At 40.4% G+C, this 19870-nt stretch overlaps 2 protein-coding genes across 2 annotated transcripts in view; both read left to right on the top strand.

The window, feature by feature from the left end:
* The window catches only part of dnaaf5 (dynein axonemal assembly factor 5), a 31357-nt gene extending 13395 nt beyond the window's left edge, over window positions 1-17962 (top strand). The window contains exons 7-13 of the mRNA XM_030142028.1: window positions 619-762; window positions 2190-2358; window positions 5551-5698; window positions 8659-8809; window positions 10388-10544; window positions 11329-11520; window positions 17398-17962. Coding sequence (XP_029997888.1) covers window positions 619-762; window positions 2190-2358; window positions 5551-5698; window positions 8659-8809; window positions 10388-10544; window positions 11329-11520; window positions 17398-17552 — 1116 coding nt within the window. The 3' untranslated portion in view covers window positions 17553-17962. The remainder of the gene's footprint in view (window positions 1-618; window positions 763-2189; window positions 2359-5550; window positions 5699-8658; window positions 8810-10387; window positions 10545-11328; window positions 11521-17397) is intronic.
* Window positions 17963-19356: 1394 nt separating this feature from the next.
* LOC115424655 (glycerophosphodiester phosphodiesterase 1-like) overlaps window positions 19357-19870 on the top strand; it is a 9742-nt gene continuing 9228 nt past the window's right edge. Inside the window, exon 1 of the mRNA XM_030142029.1 lies at window positions 19357-19870. This exon is cut by the window's right edge and continues 14 nt beyond it. Within this exon, the coding sequence (XP_029997889.1) occupies window positions 19624-19870 (247 nt within the window). The 5' untranslated portion in view covers window positions 19357-19623.

Here is a 19870-nt window from a genome sequence, read left to right as displayed (position 1 = left end):
CAGCCAAGCTTAAGTGGGTGTGTGTTGAGGGAGTGAGTATATGTAGAGGTATGAGCATTGAGTGTTTCTTGCTCAGACACACTTGCATTCCCCTCACAAACCAACTCCTCATCACCAGACCAAACACCTGGAGGGCGCTCTCAAACTCTCCACATACAAAAACACACACTCTCTCTCAGCTAAGTCACACTCACCCACACTCACCTTCCATCTCCCTCCTCAATCTTCCCCTTCTCCGCCATCCAGCCCTAATGACAGGCCAGAAGAAAACAGGAAAAGAGGCCGTGATCCCAGTGATGGCATGGAAATTAGCCCGAGCCACAGGTCTTTGTCTAAACATGAGCTCACCACAACACTGGCTGACAAGTGACAGCACACTCACACACACTTGTGCTTGAAAATGGAAACAAAGTTTTCACTCCCCATTGCTCTATCGTACTGATCAACCAGAGGAATGTTTTGTCAAATTTTTTTTTAAGTTGCGTTGGTGCTTTAGCATTTAGGACATTAAGATAAAGAGGGACACTGGAGCCATATATCAGGACCTTGTAAAGTGCAAGAAGTCAGTCTTACATTTGTTTCCTCCTTTTTCTGTATTTCTCTGTCCTTCTGTCCTAGGTTTTATACTTAGAGCAGCTGTTGGCCTGCGTGGATGTGCTTCTGCATCAGTGTGAGTCAGACTGTTGCTCAGTCAGCCTGCAGCTGTTGCAGGTGCTGGTCACTGTCCAGAGCCTCTGTACTGAGCCACATCTCAGTGAGAAGGTGAGAAGACACAACTTAACAGTAAGAAGATACAGTACCAGATGTATTGTCTGTGCAGCTGCATTATCACTTTCCTCTGTGTGGCCAAAAAGCTTCAAGTCCTTTCACCTGCGTAATTCTTCAATTCTTCTTTGACATGGTACTTACTCAGTGTTCTTTTTTTCCATCCAAGTTTTTTTTTTTTTATTAGAAAGGTAAGCGGGTTTTATGAAGCAAGAGAGCTATTTGAGGAATGTGAGCATTTGTACAGGTTTAAAGTGGGCATGGCCAACAGTATAATTACCCACTTAGCCAGGAGAGCTAAAATTGCCACCTTTGGAGTGGAACTTTAAATCTAGTCCTGGGTGAAAGGAGGTGGGTGAAAGGCAGAGAAAAGAAAGAGACAGACAGAAATGGGGAAAAAGTAGATAGCGAGACACGGACAGTGTTTCAGGTGTGTGTCATCGGCCAAGTCCCATTTGTGGTTCCATCACACCTTCTTGCTGATATGCAGGTGATGAACTTACGGGATGTGAGGGGAACAGTGACAAGTGAAGGATGGTGTCTGTAGTCAACATGTCGTCTAACGTCTTGTCTCAGTAGGAGGCTAATGACAGTGGAAGGAGCGGGAAGGGATTGGCACTGATACTTCCCAGACACCACATGGGCCACCAGTGTATGTGTGTGTTTATGTCTGCCTGTATCGGTGTGTATGTTCAGACAGAGAGCAGTGTTCAAGCAGAGACAGTTGCAGTGAGGGAGGAATGAATTAAAAAAGAGAGGGAGGGTGAGAATGGCCTTGGGCATTCCCTGGACCCAGAGGAAAAGAAGAACTTGTTTTCCCAGAAAAGGGGAACTCTTTCCCATCAGTGGACTGCTCAGGGTTGTCTAGCTCTCCTCAGAAAGAGCCAATCTGTGATTTAGACTTTGTTTCTGTCCCTGTCCATCCCTGAGGGACTATGAAAGGAACTATGAAGTGCCCTAAAGGGTCAGTTCCCCTGCCCTAAAGAGTCAGCTAATTATTTACTCTCCTATCTCTCATTCCTGCCCTTTCCTCTTAGCTCAGCTTTATTGGTGTGTCTATGTGTGTGTGTTTCTGTCTGTTCCTGTGCCTTTGTGACATCCTGTGTATCTGTCTGGGTTTTTGTTACTAAGTTGTTTTATGTGTAAGACCTTGTCATGCCTTCACTGTTGTTCTTCCCATGGACTCACATGATGGTTTTGTGCCTCCCATGTATGGATGACCTGCAGGCTTCCAGAAATTGGAAGAAAACAGCTGTAAATGTTCAAGTTGAATATAATACCCTCTGCTCTGTCACATAATATTTATGTATAATCATTTTTTAAATCTTTTTTTTACACAGTTCTGTATGTCTTAGAATACATTTTGAAACTGTGCTTGTATTATTTTGTTTACCTCTTGTCCTCCTTTTTCTTCTCTCCATCAGGCTCTGCAGAGTGCACAGTTCTTGTGTAAGGTGCAGAGCCTGGATTCTGTGACAGAGCTCTATAGACAACATATGGACCAGCTGCTGGGCTGGCTGTCTGCCTCTGTCAACAACTGGTCCAGTTACTCTCCACAGAGGCTTCAACTGCATATCATAGTCACACAATCAGGTGAGAAGTGAAGCCTGAATGTGCACATTGCCAAGTTATACCTCAGGTGCTGAAGGTAATGGGTACAGCCGCAAAACACTGAGCAAAGTCTAAGGTTTTGGTGTTTAGTCATTTATTAAAAGATATGTTTTAGCTCGAGCACATCAGTGACTCTGTATAATCTACAGTATGTATAATACTTTATCAAACATTACTTCACCATGTGGTTTGTGAAGCTACTCTTTCCTGAACTTGTTCAGACATAACTTGTTACATCATAATATAAGCATCAAGCTGTTTGTCCTGTTCACACACGATCCATCATTAAGTCAGCACATTAGAACCAGCAGCTTTTGAAGCAGTAACAGCAATACTCTCTGGCACGAGGGATCCAAATAGTTTATTTAAATTAGTTCAGAGGCATACTTTTCTCAAGATTGTTATATGTTTGCTTAAACAGTATATGAGGTCGAAGCAGTTCTTGGATCCTTAAATGCTACAGTGCAAAAATAATCCCTTATAAGTAAAAATCCTGGATTATCATTCATTTAAATGTACGCCAACAAACTGTACAGTATTTAAGATGGAAACAAGTACATACTTACATCCTATCACTGCAGTATGTCCACATAGCTGCTGCGTGACATGTTAAATGTCACAAGCATCAAAAGTTTAATACACAGATCACTTGACAGATGTCCAGACTGAGGAATGATGCAGTATTGAGGGTTAAAATCTGTATGATTTATGGTTTGAAGCCCGACTGAATGCATGCTGACCAGTGACCCACACCTTAAGGTCTTTAAACGCAGTATTAGAGCTTCTCATTGTTTTCTGTCACCCAAGCAGAGAGGCTTATGGTCAAACACACCCATAGGGGAAAAAAATACAAGGCGGTCATTAGCACCAGTTGGCTTACTAACTTTTGTAAATCCCTGTATCACCCTGTGTTTGTCTGTCAGCCCGTTTGTCAGACATGTCAGAAGGGTTTTGTGCGCGTCTGTGTGTGCAGTGGTTTAAAAAGCTCTGACCTTGTCTTTGATGGTCAGACTTCACTTTACCTCGCTCTATACCATATAATCCTCCATGATCAGCACCTCCCTGTGCCACACTTTCATCTTTATTTCTTTCTCCTACCCCTCTCCCTCTTTCTAATTAGCAAGGCTGCTGGGTACCAGTCTAATCCTCAAACACACACACACTCTGACACATTCACACACTCCTAGAGCTAACTGACCAGTCCATTCTAAGTCCACTCAGTGATCCCCGGGCAGGTCACTACATCAAACAGCACCACAGCCATCTGCTCTTGACCTTCCCAAAGATCAAGGCCACTTTGAAGCTCTGAGTTTGTGTGTGACTGTGTGTTTCTTTGTGTCAGGGTTGCACATTTTTAGCACTGTACAAAGCATCCCTAGCTTTCATTTATTTCATCCTTTTTGGTCTATTAACCGGATGCGATGGGGGCCACATGGGGAGCGAGTGTCTGCTTTGTTTGATGTACTCATGATTCAGGGAAGTTAGCTTTCCACTGAACAATTGACGGTAGTTAATTTGACAACTGAGAATTGCCCATTTGCTTACTCATCAGCTCTTTGCACTCTTTGCCTTTGCTGGAAACAGAAATAATTACTGCCCTGTCATATCCTCTACATAGTATCTTGTTGTTCAGCTGAGAATGTCAGCTCCTTTGTGTATAGTCTGGAGTAATCTTGCTCCCTCTATTTCTGTGGAAGAGGTTGAGTGTCTTGCTCAAGGACAGGGTATGTGTTTAACCCATAAAGACCCAAACATCCACCGTGGACCAAAAGCGTCAACTGATTTAAACTCTTCATCCACTAATTCTATCAATATGTGGAAATAATTGGTGTAAAATACAGTTTGTCATCTTCTCATGGTCATCAGATATGATCCATTTGGACGTTCAGAGTCTCCATAGTGAATGTGGAAACACCATCATCTGTTACAACATTGATTCACCAGTAAAACCCATAGAGTTGGATCAATGAGTGGATGGACACACTTGTTTTTATGTTCAGTTAATGATAGATTTTACTGAAAAAGTCACTTTTTCTTCATTTTTTTCTGTTTTCATACAATAACCTTTGAATTTGCTCTGAGCTTTTATGATCATCTACATGATCAGGGAAATAAATATAGGAAAGCAGATGATTTTCACTGGAAAAAATACATAATGCAGAAAATACAATAATAAATGGTGATAAATCACTTAGGAAAGGTTAAAAATAGAGAGATAAATTCATTTGGGATCTGCCACAAAAGTCACACTGGGTCCTTTTGGATTAAAGTCTCTTCAAGTTGTAGCCTGGACTGTGTATGTCTGCATGCACAGTAGTTTAGTATTCCACTGGTGCCTTGTCATATCTGTAGTCGGCATGCAGCAAGTTGCAGACATCTCCTCTAACACACCCTTTGATTCAAACATTCCTCTTCGATAAATTAGGTTTCTCTCTCTCTTTCCCTTTCTCTCTCCCTCTGTGTTTCCCATATCTCTTTATGACATTGGCCACCACCCTCAGGCAGAGTCACAGGATTTCCTCTGTCTCCTCTCATGTCTGTAAAATTGAGTCCAAAGCAGGGAATGGACACTTATCACTCATTACGCACACATATGACTATATATAGCTTTGTAAACATGCAGTCAGACTGTTAGTGGGGGGGTGCGGGTATGTATGACTACTATGGGACAACTTGCAATGCGAGTTTCTCATTTTTCCTGTAATTCACACTCATATAGTAAACTCTTCTCACACAAAGATCTTTTTATGTATCATTTCCTGAACTCTGTGTCACCGTCTCACCAGTCCATTTATCTCTCAATAACACAAGCCCTCCGGTCACTCAGTGCTAAACAAAAAGAGGTTTTCCGTAAGTTAACAGTTAGGTCTGTCAAAGACGAATTAAGAAAATGCGCAAAAAAAAAGTGTCCCTGTTTTGAAAAGACCACTGTAGTTTTAAGGGAATATGTAGTATTTAGTGGTTAGGCTGAAAATAAGTGGTTACAGAGTGAATTTAAGACAGTGGACAGTTGACTCAGCAGTGGGTAATACTTAGAAAATACACGTCCACGGTCCTTTTTTTTTTTTTTTTTTTTGCACAATACCAAAATAGCACAATCCATAATTCCAAAGATACCACAAAAAAACGCATCGCAGCATTAGTAAAGCAAATGTCTACGTATGTGTGTCAAAGGTCCAGTGATCGGGGAGTTTGTGAGCCGCTTGATGCCTCTCCTCCAGAACTGCCTCCAACCAGACAAAGACCCAGAGATGAGGATGAGCATCTTCACAATGCTTGCCAAGTTGTTACTGGATGCAGCCAACACACTGGATTCCCAGGGGTGAGGCGGACGCACATACTATACACACATACTCATACTCTGAGCAGGAGAATGTTATTATATGCGCTCACAATAGACTGAAATACTGTATGTGTAGTGCCATTTCATCACTGTGTAATGTTGTATTGTTTGGGTTTGTCTGGTCTGAGGTTTCCAAGACAGCATTATTAACCCAGCTCATATTTTTAGGCCATGCCTGACACGTAAACTGCAAATTAACACCGTGACCACAAGGGACCATAATTAGGAACACACATAGAAAATCACAATACGGCATTTCCTTTAGGTCAACATATTTAGCCTTTTAAGCTTTTTTGGACCTACGGTGGTTCAGGTAGGGTCACATGGTTATCTGTTCAGGTGATGCTCAGTTGAATGTACTACAGAAATTGTGAACCCCATTCCAATCACTTGTCTCACCACACAGACTGTAAAAAGTCTTATCTGATTAGAAATGGGCTCTTAGGGACTATTACATAGACTGAGTCATTCATTCAGGTCCCAGAATGATTAAGAGGCCGCAAAGGTTCATATTAACCGATGAAGGAAGGCTGAAGGAGAGGAAGTTACTCAGCGGAGAGGTCCAATTTGTAGGTTCTTCATCTTTGTACCCCCCCCCTTACCCTCCAGAACCCTCAGCTGTGCAGCCCTCAGCACAGGCTCAAAGCTCTAATCTGAGGGAATGCATTAAGCCTGAGGCCCGTCCCGTATCCAAGTGATGACAACAGCTGCTTCTGTCGATCAGAAAGACAAACATCACCCATGGGGTTGCCATGGTGACATCTGTGCAGCTTGTAACTAACCCTAACCCTACAGCCAAGAGGTCTTTAAGTTTTTCCGTAGTAAGGATCGATAGGTTATCCGAGATGTTGAAAGGTCCTCTGGCATGAACTGCGCAACAGTAAAGAACACACAACAAAATGATATCCATGACAGTGAAATACGTGACGAAAATAACAGGAAGCGTTCTTAAAGCCAAATCATTCTGCTACTTTGCCAAAAATATGGAAACTGGAAGAGATTTCATGACATTATTCTTCCGTAAATGTGCATATTAAACAAAAGAAGTCTCTGTTTCTTCTACTCTCCCAGTACGGCCACCTGTGCTGCTAACTGCTTCTCTCATTCCTGAGCCGTATCTCCGGTAATCACAGGACCATCAGCAATCAGAAATCATGTTACACCTTCAAAAGGTCTCAAACGAATGTTTAACTTACGGTGGGCTGTGTGGTCTGCCATAACATTTCCATTCACACACATCTCAACCTTTTATGGCCTGATCTTTGCTCAGCAGATTGGAGCCCACACACACACACACACACATACTGTATGTCATCAAGAGGACAATGATAGTTATAGAGAAAACCTTCCCTCTTTGTTCTTCAACCAAAATGACATAATGACAGCTCCGCCATAGAACAAGCAGAAAGGGAAAGGATTTTGTGCACATCATCCATCTACACACACGTAATGTCACTCTTTCATGTGGGTTTATGTGCTGTGATTAAAAGGCAAGATGTGAAATCTAAGTAGAAGGTGATCTGTGAGAGTTGGCCCTTCTTTCCTTGAAAGTGGCATGTGAAAGTCACGTGCCAAAAAAGAGATAAGAGAGGGTGCTTTTATGTATGTGTGAACTGCAATCGGGATCTGACTTGAGTCTAAATTAAAGCTTTAAACCCTTCAGTAAATGCCTCTTTTGTGGTGATTCTGTGTATTGCTTAAGAAAATACAATCTAATGACCTGACATATAGAAATTAAGGGAAATCAACCATAACATGAAGTGATATTTTTCCACAATTAGCTTAGATGAAACATGGAAAGTTTGTAAAATCACATATGAATCACAGTAAAAAGCAACTCTCTGTGTTTCAGTGTTATTCATTATATTCTCTGGCTTTTAACTCTGCGTGAATTGAGGGGTCCTCTGTGTTATTTATTTATTTATTTATTGATTTTTATTGATTTTATTACCTTTAAGTATTTGATTTTATTGTTTTATTTAGAGCATTGTTGTAGTTTTATGTACTTATTTATTGTTTTTAGTATTTCTTTAAATTGTTTTATTGTTTTTATGATGTGCAGCACTTTGGAAATGTTCTTGCTATATGTATATAAAATGGATTGGATTGGATTATATGATATTATGATGCAATGTTGTCTTAATGGTGTTAAATACACTGAATGTGGATGTATATTTGACTCTGTAAAGTGTCATTTTTGTCTGTGTCTGTAGGTTTGTTGTTTGTTCTGCTGTTGCTTTGTGGGTTTTAGAGAAGCACACTGGATTCACTGTGCAGAAACCCCTGAGATGTACAGTCAAAATTCCCTGGCACTTGTATGTGTTTGTGCACACACATGCAAGTGAAAGGTGAAGTCCTACTCTTCTTTCCTTTGGATTTCATCCCTATAATGTGGAAATATGTCTCTCCATGTCTTGGCCTCATTTCATGATGAGCTTTCAACACCTGTCCAGATGAGGAGGAGGTTGATCTAATGCAGCAGCACAAACCAGGCTGTATTAGTGGCACACAGTCTCCCCCTGTTGGCACTGGAACGCTGCAGCACACTTCATTAAATACATGATAAGTTTATTCTGTCATAAGCTAAATAGCCAGAGCTCATGGTTAGGAATAAAAGGCACTATAGACTCTGGTAGTGTGTGAGAGGATGTCAGAGGGCCTAAGCCAGCGTGGAAAACAGGGAGAGGGAAAGGAGGAGACCCAGATGTTCTACTCCTCGCCTCCTGGTTCTCCTCCACTGCCCCCCCACCCCTCCTCTCTTAGAACAAGCGTGGGAAAATTATTGCACTATAGTCATTTTTCTGCAGTTGGATTCTCAATATTGCATCTTATTTAGTTATTTTCAAAATTGCTTCCAGTACTTGGAAAAAAAGACCTGTATTTCTGTGCTCCTGGTCTTAGTAATACTCTTTCAATTGTTTGTTTCTATGTCTGTGCAGACTTTTCCGAAATGAATCGGAGAAGTTCCTGTGTGACGTTCTGCTTCCTAACCTGGTGTGGCAGGCTGGTCGAACTGCTGCTGCTGTCCGCACTGCAGCCCTCAGCTGTCTGCTGGCACTGCTACATGGAGGCTCCATCACACCTGGACAGGTACACACACCTTTTTTACGAGGGTAAAAAGAGGTTATATCTACATAATACTGCTTATTGGCAGGCAGATTTAACACAGTGGTTACATCCATGTCCACTAGATATGAACTTCCCCCAGTAGCATGTACCTCTTTCCCCCATCATCAGAAACACTTTTTTATTGACTCAGCTGTAAGGGAAAAGATTTGGTAGTGCATTCTTGAAATCCATCAGGAGTTGACATTTAGTTCAAATCCTCTGTTTTGTCCATTTCACATCAAAACAGATGGTCCCACTTGGCCATTTAGGAAAATCTATCGTCCGCCATCATTCTGTCTTGGCCGCCGCAGGTAGCAGGTGTACGTGGGGGCATGTGGGTTCACATACCTTTGTCCCTGAGGAACAATGCTTCCATTTGTAGTGACTATCACCGGAACATGCCCCTGCACCTGCCTGTCAGAGCATGTGCCCAGTTACAGTATGTGCACTCACACACACAAACACACACACGCACATCTGGCTGTGTTTGCCCTTGTGTGTGCAGAGTGACCAGCTGAAACTGGCTCGCACACCTCTTCTGCTCACACGTCTTTAACTACAAGGCAAAGCAAACAGCTAGGGGACAATGTGGGTGTGTAGGTGTGTGGGTGTAGGTGTATATGATCAAACTTTAACTATCCGGTGGCGCCCAAATGTCCCCACAAGAGCAGAAAACCTTGAGAAGCAGTGACTAAATGCAGCCGTTACTCTCAGAGTTGTTAGGTTACACTTGAGATAAGAGGTCGGTGGATGAAATAAAAAACATGTCCTGACATAACAAGTATGACATACGGATATAAAAGTATTTCCCAAAGGCAAATCAAACAGCCTTTCATTTAGAAGGACATTGTTTCCTCTCTACTCCCTGTGAAAACAATTAGCGGCTCCAGTTACGTTTGGCACCTTCAGATTGTCACTGATGTCATGCCGGATCACATCTCTGCCAAATTTTCCTCCTCTTTGTGTCTCATTCCCTCCCTCCCCCTCCACTGTACTTTCACTGTTTCTTTTGTGCAGTTACGATAGCAAACAGACAGGGGGACAGAGGTTTTAGTAATCACCCCTTGGCCAGTGACCCGATGTGCTCAGCCTCACCTTGTTTGTCCATTTCCTCTGTTTTTCATCTGCTGATGTGATGAAGACATCAGTCTTCACTGGACTTCTGAAGTTGGGCTCCATGCCTACGTGTCTGTACAAACTGATCCAGACCTAATGTGAAACTGTCATGCTTGAGGTGGTTTTTCATTTTCAAGCAAATGGACATTTTGGAACCTTTTCCTTTCTATAAGCTGTCACTGTGATGTGTCATTTAGTATTCACAGGTTTCCTCCCTACTCCTCATTGTTGATGTGTAATGAAAGTATCAGCAGAGAGGTTTAGAGAGGGTTTTGGAAATAATAGCAAGTGACGCTGAGTATAAAGACACAGATGTCATTCTGGCAAGTTGTACATTTATAACCTCTTATTGAATATCGCACTCCTCAGCACTAAGGAAATCTAGAGGAATTTAACTCTTCACCTCTGTAACCATATTTTGATTTTTTTCATTTTTTTGTGCAGCTTCTGTGTATTGAAGGGAAACTGAGTCCCCAGGTGTTGTCAGCCCTGACGGAGGACTCACAGATGGGCAGACTGATGGCTTGTCGCTCTCTGTCTTGCATACTCAGACTCATTGGAACCAGCCTGGACCCTGAGGCCCTTAACAAGATCTACCCTGGTAAGTAATGACAGGGTTCCCGCGGGCTCTTAAAAAGTCTTAAAAGTCTTGAATTTACAAATCTGCATTTACTACCTTAAAAAAGTCTTTAAAAGGTATTAAATTTGATATGGTAGGTCACGGTTGTAATGCTAAAGTTATAATGCCATTGACTTGTTGGCTGTATGGTGTTTAAATGTGTTAAAATGTGTAAAAGCTGCAAAGAAAGTAATGTTAGTCGACTCAGTTCCACCTGTTCCAACTGGACAATTTATGCTGAAATTGGGAGCCAGTTATCGCTAACTTTGCAGCCTCTGGTGAGAAATGATCACAGAACATTCAGTTCTGTGTACAGTATGTAATATTAAGTACATTTTCCTAAATTGTAAGAGTCACAAATTTTTTGCCAGTATGACCATGAAATAGGCTGTGAAATGGGCATTAAATTCTGTTCTAAGTAGTCTTAAAAAGGTGTTAAAAAGTCTTAAATTTAACCTGTTGAAATCTGTAGGAACCCTGAATGAACACTCACAGAAAATGTCATAATGTGTCACACCACACACTGAAATTTACATGTAAACTTTTTAACAGATTTTGTGTGATTATTTTTTTTAAATCGAATGAATGAAATAAAACAATTCAGTTTGTTTAGGATGAAAGAACAGGTGTTGGATGTTAGAAGTATGGTACATTTGCTCAGACTTAGGTGTGTTCTTATAACCACCACTTTTACTTTAAAATCAAGCCACTAATAACAACAGCAGACTCCATTTGATTTTCTACTCCTGTTTGTTTGCGTGCACAGAGCTGCTGAAGCGCCTGGATGACAGTAGCGAGGAGGTGCGTAGTGTGGCCCTGCAGGCCTTGGGGCTGTGGTTGTCCAGTCTGACTGAAGACTACAGCCCTCAGGTTTATGCTCCTCATCTGCAGTTCCTCTTCCGGGAGCTGATTGTCTACCTAGATGACCCCAACAGCTCCGTACAGGACCAAGTGCTCGGTGAGTTCGGGTGGGACCTTTGAACCAACTGGTTCAGAGTAAGGTTTGGCTACTGGATAAAGGTAACCAGGAGACTCATACATCCTAGTGCTACTTTGTGAAAGCTGTGTACAGAATATGAATAGAACCTAAAACTTAAAATGAGAATGTGGGGAATGGAGCAAAGCTGGGGTGAAGACTTGAACCTTTTAACCTTTAACTTGACAACAATAACTCATTTGAGAATAGAGTACAACTTTTCCAATTATTCACAAATATACATTTTTTGTTCACGTTTTTGTTTTTTTCTTTTTTTTTGTTTGTTTTTTTGTTGTTGTTTTTTTTCAAATATCCTCCTGAGACCCAGTAAGTAAAAGTTTTGGGTTTTTTATATTCAATCCAATCCATTCATTCATTCATTCATTTTCTGAACCCGCTTTATCCTCACTAGGGTCACGGGGGTCGCTTGGAGCCTATCCCAGCTACATAGGGGCGAAGGCAGGGTACACCCTGGACAAGTCGCCAGTTCATCGCAGGGCTGAACATATAGAGACAAACAATCACTCTCACATTCACACCTATCCAATCCAATCCAATCCAGATTTATTTATAAATCACTTTTAAACAACCACAGTGGACTAAAGTGCTGCACAAAAAACTAAAAGCACAATAAAAATGAATAAAAGCATTAAAAAGCATTAACATTACATTACATAATTGCTTTGATCGGAAACCGTATGATGCCACAGTTATTTAAATACTTTTTTTTTTTTAATTTAATGAAATGTCCTTTATAATGGACAGTTTTGTTTTGTTTTGTTTTTTCAAATAAAGCTGTGAAACTCTTGTCCACTACAGAGGACAAAAATGCATTGCTGGGTCTCAGGAGGATATACTATAATGCTAACAGTCCTTGCTGCTGAAAAAAGAGGAAAAAGGGATGGGACTTTAACAATGTCTAATGTAAAACATATGTTTTCATGCACTGTATTTGATTTAAAATGTGTTTAATATTAGCCTTGATTTTCTGCTATACATTTAGCTTATACACAGATGATGAAGACGATGATGAAAACAGAGGTTAGTTGTGATGATCTGCAGACCAGCTGCTGTGTCCAAGACACTCACAAAGTGATGAGAGGAATTAGAGGTATCCTCTATCAGACAGTAGATTATAGCACTGGAAGTCTGTCAGCAGATCCTCCATCTCTTTTATTTCCAAAGCTCTCCATTATCCTTCTTTTCCACACCATTCATCACCAATAGCGGTTTTAGTCATTTCCTCTGCCAAAGTGGGATTGGTCAGAACATTGAGAGGGAATTCACCACTGATGATAAAGATGCCGTTAAAGTGCTCTGATACCAGGTCACTGAGCTCCTCTGTGCCAGTTTGGTTTTAAGGGAGCTGTGTAGAGTTGAATGAGCAAAAAAGATCATGGTTATGCACAAGGGCTGAATGAAATATCATACCTTACAACACATCATATTGTACAGTATATACAATAAATCACATCATACTGGCCTTGATAGTTGATAGATGTTTGGCATCACTGGGCATAGATAATTCAAGTGTTCTGAAAGGAAACAGGATTTGTACTCACTAGTGTGCAGTGTTTTCAGGCTGTATCTACCTTGTCATATGGATTTTTGGATAATCACAAGTGTTTTCAGACAGATAGGAGGTTAAATATGGGATTGATGGTCAGGACTCTATTGGTGTACTCCATGTCTCAACACAGAAGCTTGGAAAAGTGCCTTCTCTTTTCCACAGCAGCGCAAAAGTGCATCAGGTCATCTATTTTTAAATATAGTCTTTGACTGTAGACTAAGAGGAGCTGCAAAAGCAAGTGTGCATTTCCAAATACTGGCATTTTGTCCCCTGATTTCAGCTCCTGCAGCTTTAAAAAATAATATTTATTATTACATGCAAAACTGACTCACCAGAGTCACTACTTAGTGGAATGATAACATATGTGAACGCTGCAGTCAGTGTGTGTGTATGTATGTGTTAAAGAGGCACTAAATTAAGGGCGTTTTCACAACTAAAAATCTGAAGTAAAGGTCAAGTTTTTTTTTAAACATTGTACACATGTGGTTTGGTGAGTTTTGCTTTCACACTGCTGTTTTGGGAACAGACTATATATTCTGCCACCATCATCAACATGGGCTGCATCTCCCTTTATAGGCGGGCATCGTCTGACGTCAGCATGCTGTTAATTCAGCGTATTTTTAATGTCTTCCATCCAAAAGTGCAGACCACAGGAGATACTGTAGGTGTGAAACTGTGCACTTCTTTGTACATCATCTCATCCCAGTTCTGTGAAACTGACAAATGAATACACATTTCTTTATATTTTCTTAACGCAGACATTATAGATAATTGTTTCACAATGTTTCACACAATCACAAACTATTATTATTGAGGGCAATATATATAATATCATTACCCCTTGATCCCCATCACTATCTGCTTATCTGTGTAACTCTTCACCAACTCACCTGAGGCAGACTTATCTGTTTGGTAAATCACTTCACTCCAGAACATTTCAGAATAGTCCCACATAATGACATCCACATGGGGACCCACCAACCCCATCTGTCCACATAACCACCCTACTTAATATCCTCCATCTTTTTTTCTGTCAGTCTGTCTTCCTCCTCTCATACCTGATGTTTTTTGCGATGTCCTGTCGCTTAACGGCCGCATTTTATTGATTCATCTGTGGAAAATCTGAGACTTTTCCTGAAGTGTGTAACTGAGGCTCAGCTGCTCTGGACTTTCACTCTCTCCCACTCACATGGATGTTCGCTGTCATTACTTTTGACAGGACGCAGGTGAGCGCTGATGCCTTAGCCAACGATGAGAGGCCTCGCTACAGGATCACTCATCTTCATGGGGGGGGGGGGGGGGGACGAGGCATTCTCACACTCACCAGATGCAGCAATAGCTTCCATACCATGAATTTTAGCCGTGCAGGATGGCTTTTGAAAGCCTTCCAAGAACAATAAGTATTTTTGTTTTTGCAATTGGTTATCAAGTGTCTGTAACCTTGACTTCTGAAGGCAGAATAAAACAAAAATATAAAACCTTAGAGAGTGTGTCAGCCGAGCATAGACCCGTACTGTGATCCTCATGAGGTGCAGTAGATTGAGAACAGCATGTAGACAGTTAGGAGTCTCTTTGTGAAATGAGATGACCTCACATCTTGCTGAGTGATCGTCTGTATCTGACAGCACCCATAACCGCCTGCGCCGCAAATATGGAAGCATTCTACACTCTCATGCATGTCTCTGTTTGAAGCTCTTTCTTCCTCGCTGTCTCTTCTTCTTTGTTCCTTTAAGAGTTGATCCCATTCTTATGCTTCTTAGATTTCAAACGCATATCTGTGAAATGGCTTGATGTCTGCAGCATGTCCTGACAGCATGACGGACAGCACCACCACCTCCTTCCTCTCATCCCCATTTCTCTCATTCCTCCAATCCTCCTCTGTAATCCGGCTGTCCCCGGCAGAGCGGCTGCTACCTGCTCAGTCACACACATCGGCTTTTGGCACTCGTACAAGTCACTTCTCACAAGTCATCATTGTTCTTTAATTCCAAGTGCCTCTCCCATCTGCCCCCACCTTCAGCACAACTGAGCACAGTATACACAAAAGCTCAAAAATCCCCTCAATCTCCTTAAAGAACAAAGGCGGGTTCCATTAAGTATCAGATGAGGAGTTTACATGAGCTAACTCATCCTGAGTGACAGCATGTCAACACTGAAACAGTACTCTTGCTTTTTGGTTTCCAAAACATTTACCCATTGACAGCAAATTGAGTAATTCTATGTACCTCTGGAAATCAGCAGCAGGATGTGGACTGACATGGTGGGTCTAGGTTTGAAAAGATCATCATTGCCTCCTTGTGGAAGAAAAAGGAACTTGGCCATGCTTGGGTTGAAGATGAAGTGTAGTCCAACACTGCCTCCTGCTGGTTTCAACTAACAACTACAAAAATGAGCCTGTAGTAGTAGTGGTAGTAGTAGTTATTTATTTGTCCATTTAACAAAACATGATATATACATACATACAGTTTGGATTCCTTTATTAAACATAAGTGAAAAGGCGTAGGCTGAAACAACAGCTTATTTATGCCTACCCTATTTACAAGAAGGAAAGTTGCACAAAGAAAACAAGATAACAAGATGGCACAGTTTTAAACAATAATACAATGAAACAAATAATATAATCTAAGCAAAATCTTACATTCATACTGATAATTGACTTACTTTATCCTAATATTTTAGTTTTAAACATCCTTTTAAATGTGATGACTGATGTACATGCATTTAATTCTTTGTCAAGGTTGTTCCATAATTTTACTCCACTTACAGATATACTTTTGCCTTTTGTGTTGGTCCTTGCCTTTGATTTCTTGAACATACTGGTCCCCCTAAGGTTGTACTGGGACTGTCTGACTGAGAACAGCTCCTGTATGCAGGGTGGAAGTAGGTTGTTGTGTGCCCTACTTGAAGTTAGCATTGAACAGTAGTGGAAGAAGAACTGGGATCCATTGCTTAAGTAAAAGTATGATGCTGTGAATATGAGCCAATATCACAAATCAGAGATTCACCTCCTATAAACAACACCCTCTGACTTTAGACCCTGGTTCAATGGAGGAAAAACTTCTCCTAAAAACATTTTAGCCACAAAAATGATAAAAGCCTCAGAAAAAAATCATCCACTAAGGAAAAGTTATTCATTTAAAACCATACTGAGCTGAAAGTATGTAATTATTACCACCAGAATGTACTTGAAGTGTTAAAAGACAGTTCAGCTGGCAAGAAAATTGTCCTTGTAGATGTTTTGATATTATGTATAACATTTATGAATCCATGTTTCTGCTACATTAGTTTGGATGTTGTGTACTGCTGCTGGGGGGGGGTTGATTTGCCATAGTGGAGGTCTGCGCTCTCCAAGTGCTTTTCTAGTATTATTTATTATTACCTCAAGAAGGTTATGTTTTCATCAGGGTTTATCTGTTTGTTTGTTTGTTTGTTTGTTTGTTAGCAAGATAACTCAAAAAGTTATGGATGGATTTTGATGACATTTTCAGTAAATGTTGATACTGGTACAAGCAACAAATGAATGATTAAATTTTGGTCATGTTTTTTTTTTTGGGGGGGGGGGGGGGGGCTGGTCTGCCTTGGCGGAGATCTGTGCTCTCCAAGTGCTTTTCTAGTTGAATATATTGTACATTATCCCAAAATGATGCAAATTTAGGACATAATCAAAAGGCATGTACATGATTGACACTGACATCTCCACATTCTCTCCATCAAGGTGGAACCCTGGCCACATATTTAGCTGTAATTTTAAGAGTTATGAAAAATTTGTTGCTCCATTTTTTGGTCTTTTTTTTTTTTTTTTGGTCATAAAACAATTCTTTTGGTCAGTTTTCACGTTGGCCTGATGGTTTTAGAAATATTCAACCAATGAAAAGTGGTGAAAACAACTTGTGACTACATCTCTTAAATCTACCCGTTTCTTTAGAATGTACATCATTTTTCCAGTTTCCTGAAAAATAACCATTTTGGATGTAAGAGGTTTCCACCTGACTGCGACGATATGATACTTGTACATGTAAATACTCTTTTTTGCTCAGTATTTTAAAGTCTTGAGAAATGCTTTTTGTGTTTTTTAACAAAACTACTCACTCACTGACTAGTCCAAACATTTGGGAAATCATGTTTATCCTTAAGTCAGAATTAGACTGAAAGCATTTGAAGAAAAAACATTATAAAAGAATTGATTGTGGTCATTTTTCAGCTGTCGTAGATGACATAGAGGACCCTGATCATGTCCTGTTTCATGTCATATCCTGTGTGCTGACTTTTCTTTGGGTTTGTCTGTCCAGAGATCCTGAGGAAAGGCAGCTCCATCGACCCTGCTCTTCTGAAGACGGAGGTGGAGGCGGTGAGGGACAGACATCGGTGTTCTCTCTACTGTGACCAGCTGCTCCAACACATCAGTCCAACATCTGCAGAGACGCCAGCAGACAGCTCCAAGTGACAACCAACACAGACTAAGGACTTTGAATAGAAATCGGGTTTTAGAGAGCAGTTTATAGCAGAATATTACTATGGAACAACAGTAAAGAAATGCCTTAAAATTCTAAATGTTTTCTCAGTGTAATTTTCAGTTATGAGGACGTAGAATATTAAATTAGTATTTTCATGCCGAATGTGCTTGTGAAAACATTTATTGCAGTTTTCTTGTTCAACTTTAATTCACCTACTGCATTTTATTTGTTTTAAATGAAATGGATCGATTGATTTATTGTGCCTACGTTTACATGTTTCACTTTTTGTGCTTAACCCATAAAGACCCAAACAGCCACCGGCGACCAAAACCATCTACTGATCTAAAATATTTAATACCTGTAAATCCACTAATCCTATAACCTTCACCTGTTATTCTAAGCTTTTATGAACATCTACAGTCACGGAAAAAATTATTAGACCATCAAGTCATCACAAACAATGGTTATGCAATTAAGTGTGTGTATCATGTGACTAAAACGGACAGAAAAGAAAACATTGAACAAAGTGTTTTTGGTTATTATCAAGAAAACCATGGAAAATGGTTAGATATCAGTTCTAAAATGAACCCTTTCATGCATAGTGGTCACTACAGTGGACAGTTATTCTACAGCTGTTCTCTAGTATATTCATGAGTTTTGTTGGTTTATTGACATTTCAGCCAACACAGTTGGACGCTTATGCATCATCCCATGCACTGACATTCATACCATTACTGTAACTTTGCAGTTCTTGATAAACCTGATCTGCAGTAACATGTTTTTTTTTTTTTTTTTTTTTTTTTTTTTTTACTATAAATCAATTGCTAATTGTTATTAGATTGTAACAGGTTTTTTTTTTTTTTTTTTTTTTGCGTATTATCGCCATGAAATGAATAATAACTAGTATTAGAGTGTGTTAAATTGTGAGAAAACATCTGATTAGCAGCATTAAGAATGTTTTTATTGCATAGTTTTCCATATCACTTTCTGATATTAGATCTCAAATACATGTTTCTTTGCTTCAAAAATTAAATACATGGAGTGACCATTTTTCTAACTTCTTAAAAAAAAAACTCAATTGCATATTTTTTTTCATGCCTAAAAAGGAATAAAACACTCAGGAAAAATATATTGGCTAAGGATGTCATAATTCATGCATGAAAGGGTTAATCTCTGATGAGCTATTTTTGTTGTTATCATAATATTTGTCCTAACCTTTAGTTGTACCAGGGATTAAAATGAACAAAAAAATGAAGAAAACAAGGGTGGTCTAATAATTTTTTCCTTGACTGTACATGATCAGTAAATTTTCAGTAGATTTTCACTGAAAAACTGCAAAATTCAGAAGACAATATTATAACAAATGGTGATAAATCACTTAAGAAAAGGCAAATATGGAGGGGGAAAAAATTATTTTGGAGCTGACAGATAAGTAGCACTGGGTGTTTATGGGTTAATGCTCGTGACTCTGATGTTATAACATTCCTGCACCAATGTTCTCAGTTTCTCAGCATCCTGACCTCCAGATGGTGCTAAGCCTTAGAATGAACAGCAGTGTTATTGTGCCTTCAAAATAAAAGTCTAATGTTTCATCCTTTTTATGTTGAAATGTGTGGAAGCTGATATTAAAATACATTTATGTCTTTTAAATGTGGAGTTAATTTGGTTTGTAATACACTATAGGAGTGGGAGTAAGGTATATGTGCAAACAGATATCATTTTTTCTTTCTTTCTTTCTTTCTTTCTTTTTTTTTTTTTTTTTTATTGCTTCTTGTGTCCGGATGTGAATTATTCCAGAGTCTGGTTCATGGTTGGGATGGTTTGATCCGCCTTCTGTTGGTCTGTAAAATGCAACAGCTGATGCTTGGTCATCTGTGTGTGATCTCTCTGTCCTGTCACCATGTAGTCACTTGCAGACTGCAGAGCTCCCTCATGGCATCCTCCTGAGCGTCCATCCACAGATCCTCCTCATCCTCCGCTCCACTCGGATCCGAACGCGCCTTTTTATTTTTTTTATTTTTTTATTATTTTACCTATCCTCCATGCGCTTTTTTTCTCACCATGTTACAAATCGGAGATGAGCTGATGTATTTCTCGTCCGTGTTCCTGCTGGTGATGCTGGGGACCAGGAGCGCCACGGGGGCCTCTGTGTTCACCCTGTTCCTCTACGTCTTCATGATGATGTTCCGCTTCCCTCCGGTGCCGGCGGACCAGGCCAGCCGGGTGCTGCGGCCCAGGGATTCTTTCGGCGGCGTTCCGGTGGTGGCGCACCGCGGAGGGAGTCACGACGCACCGGAGAACACACTGG

The sequence above is a fragment of the Sphaeramia orbicularis genome, chromosome 8 (genome assembly GCF_902148855.1).
Source record: "Sphaeramia orbicularis chromosome 8, fSphaOr1.1, whole genome shotgun sequence".
In the NCBI taxonomy this organism is placed as follows: domain Eukaryota; kingdom Metazoa; phylum Chordata; class Actinopteri; order Kurtiformes; family Apogonidae; genus Sphaeramia; species Sphaeramia orbicularis.
The sequence above is the reverse complement of the archived record's forward strand: the minus strand, read 5'-3'. Positions and strand labels throughout refer to the sequence as shown.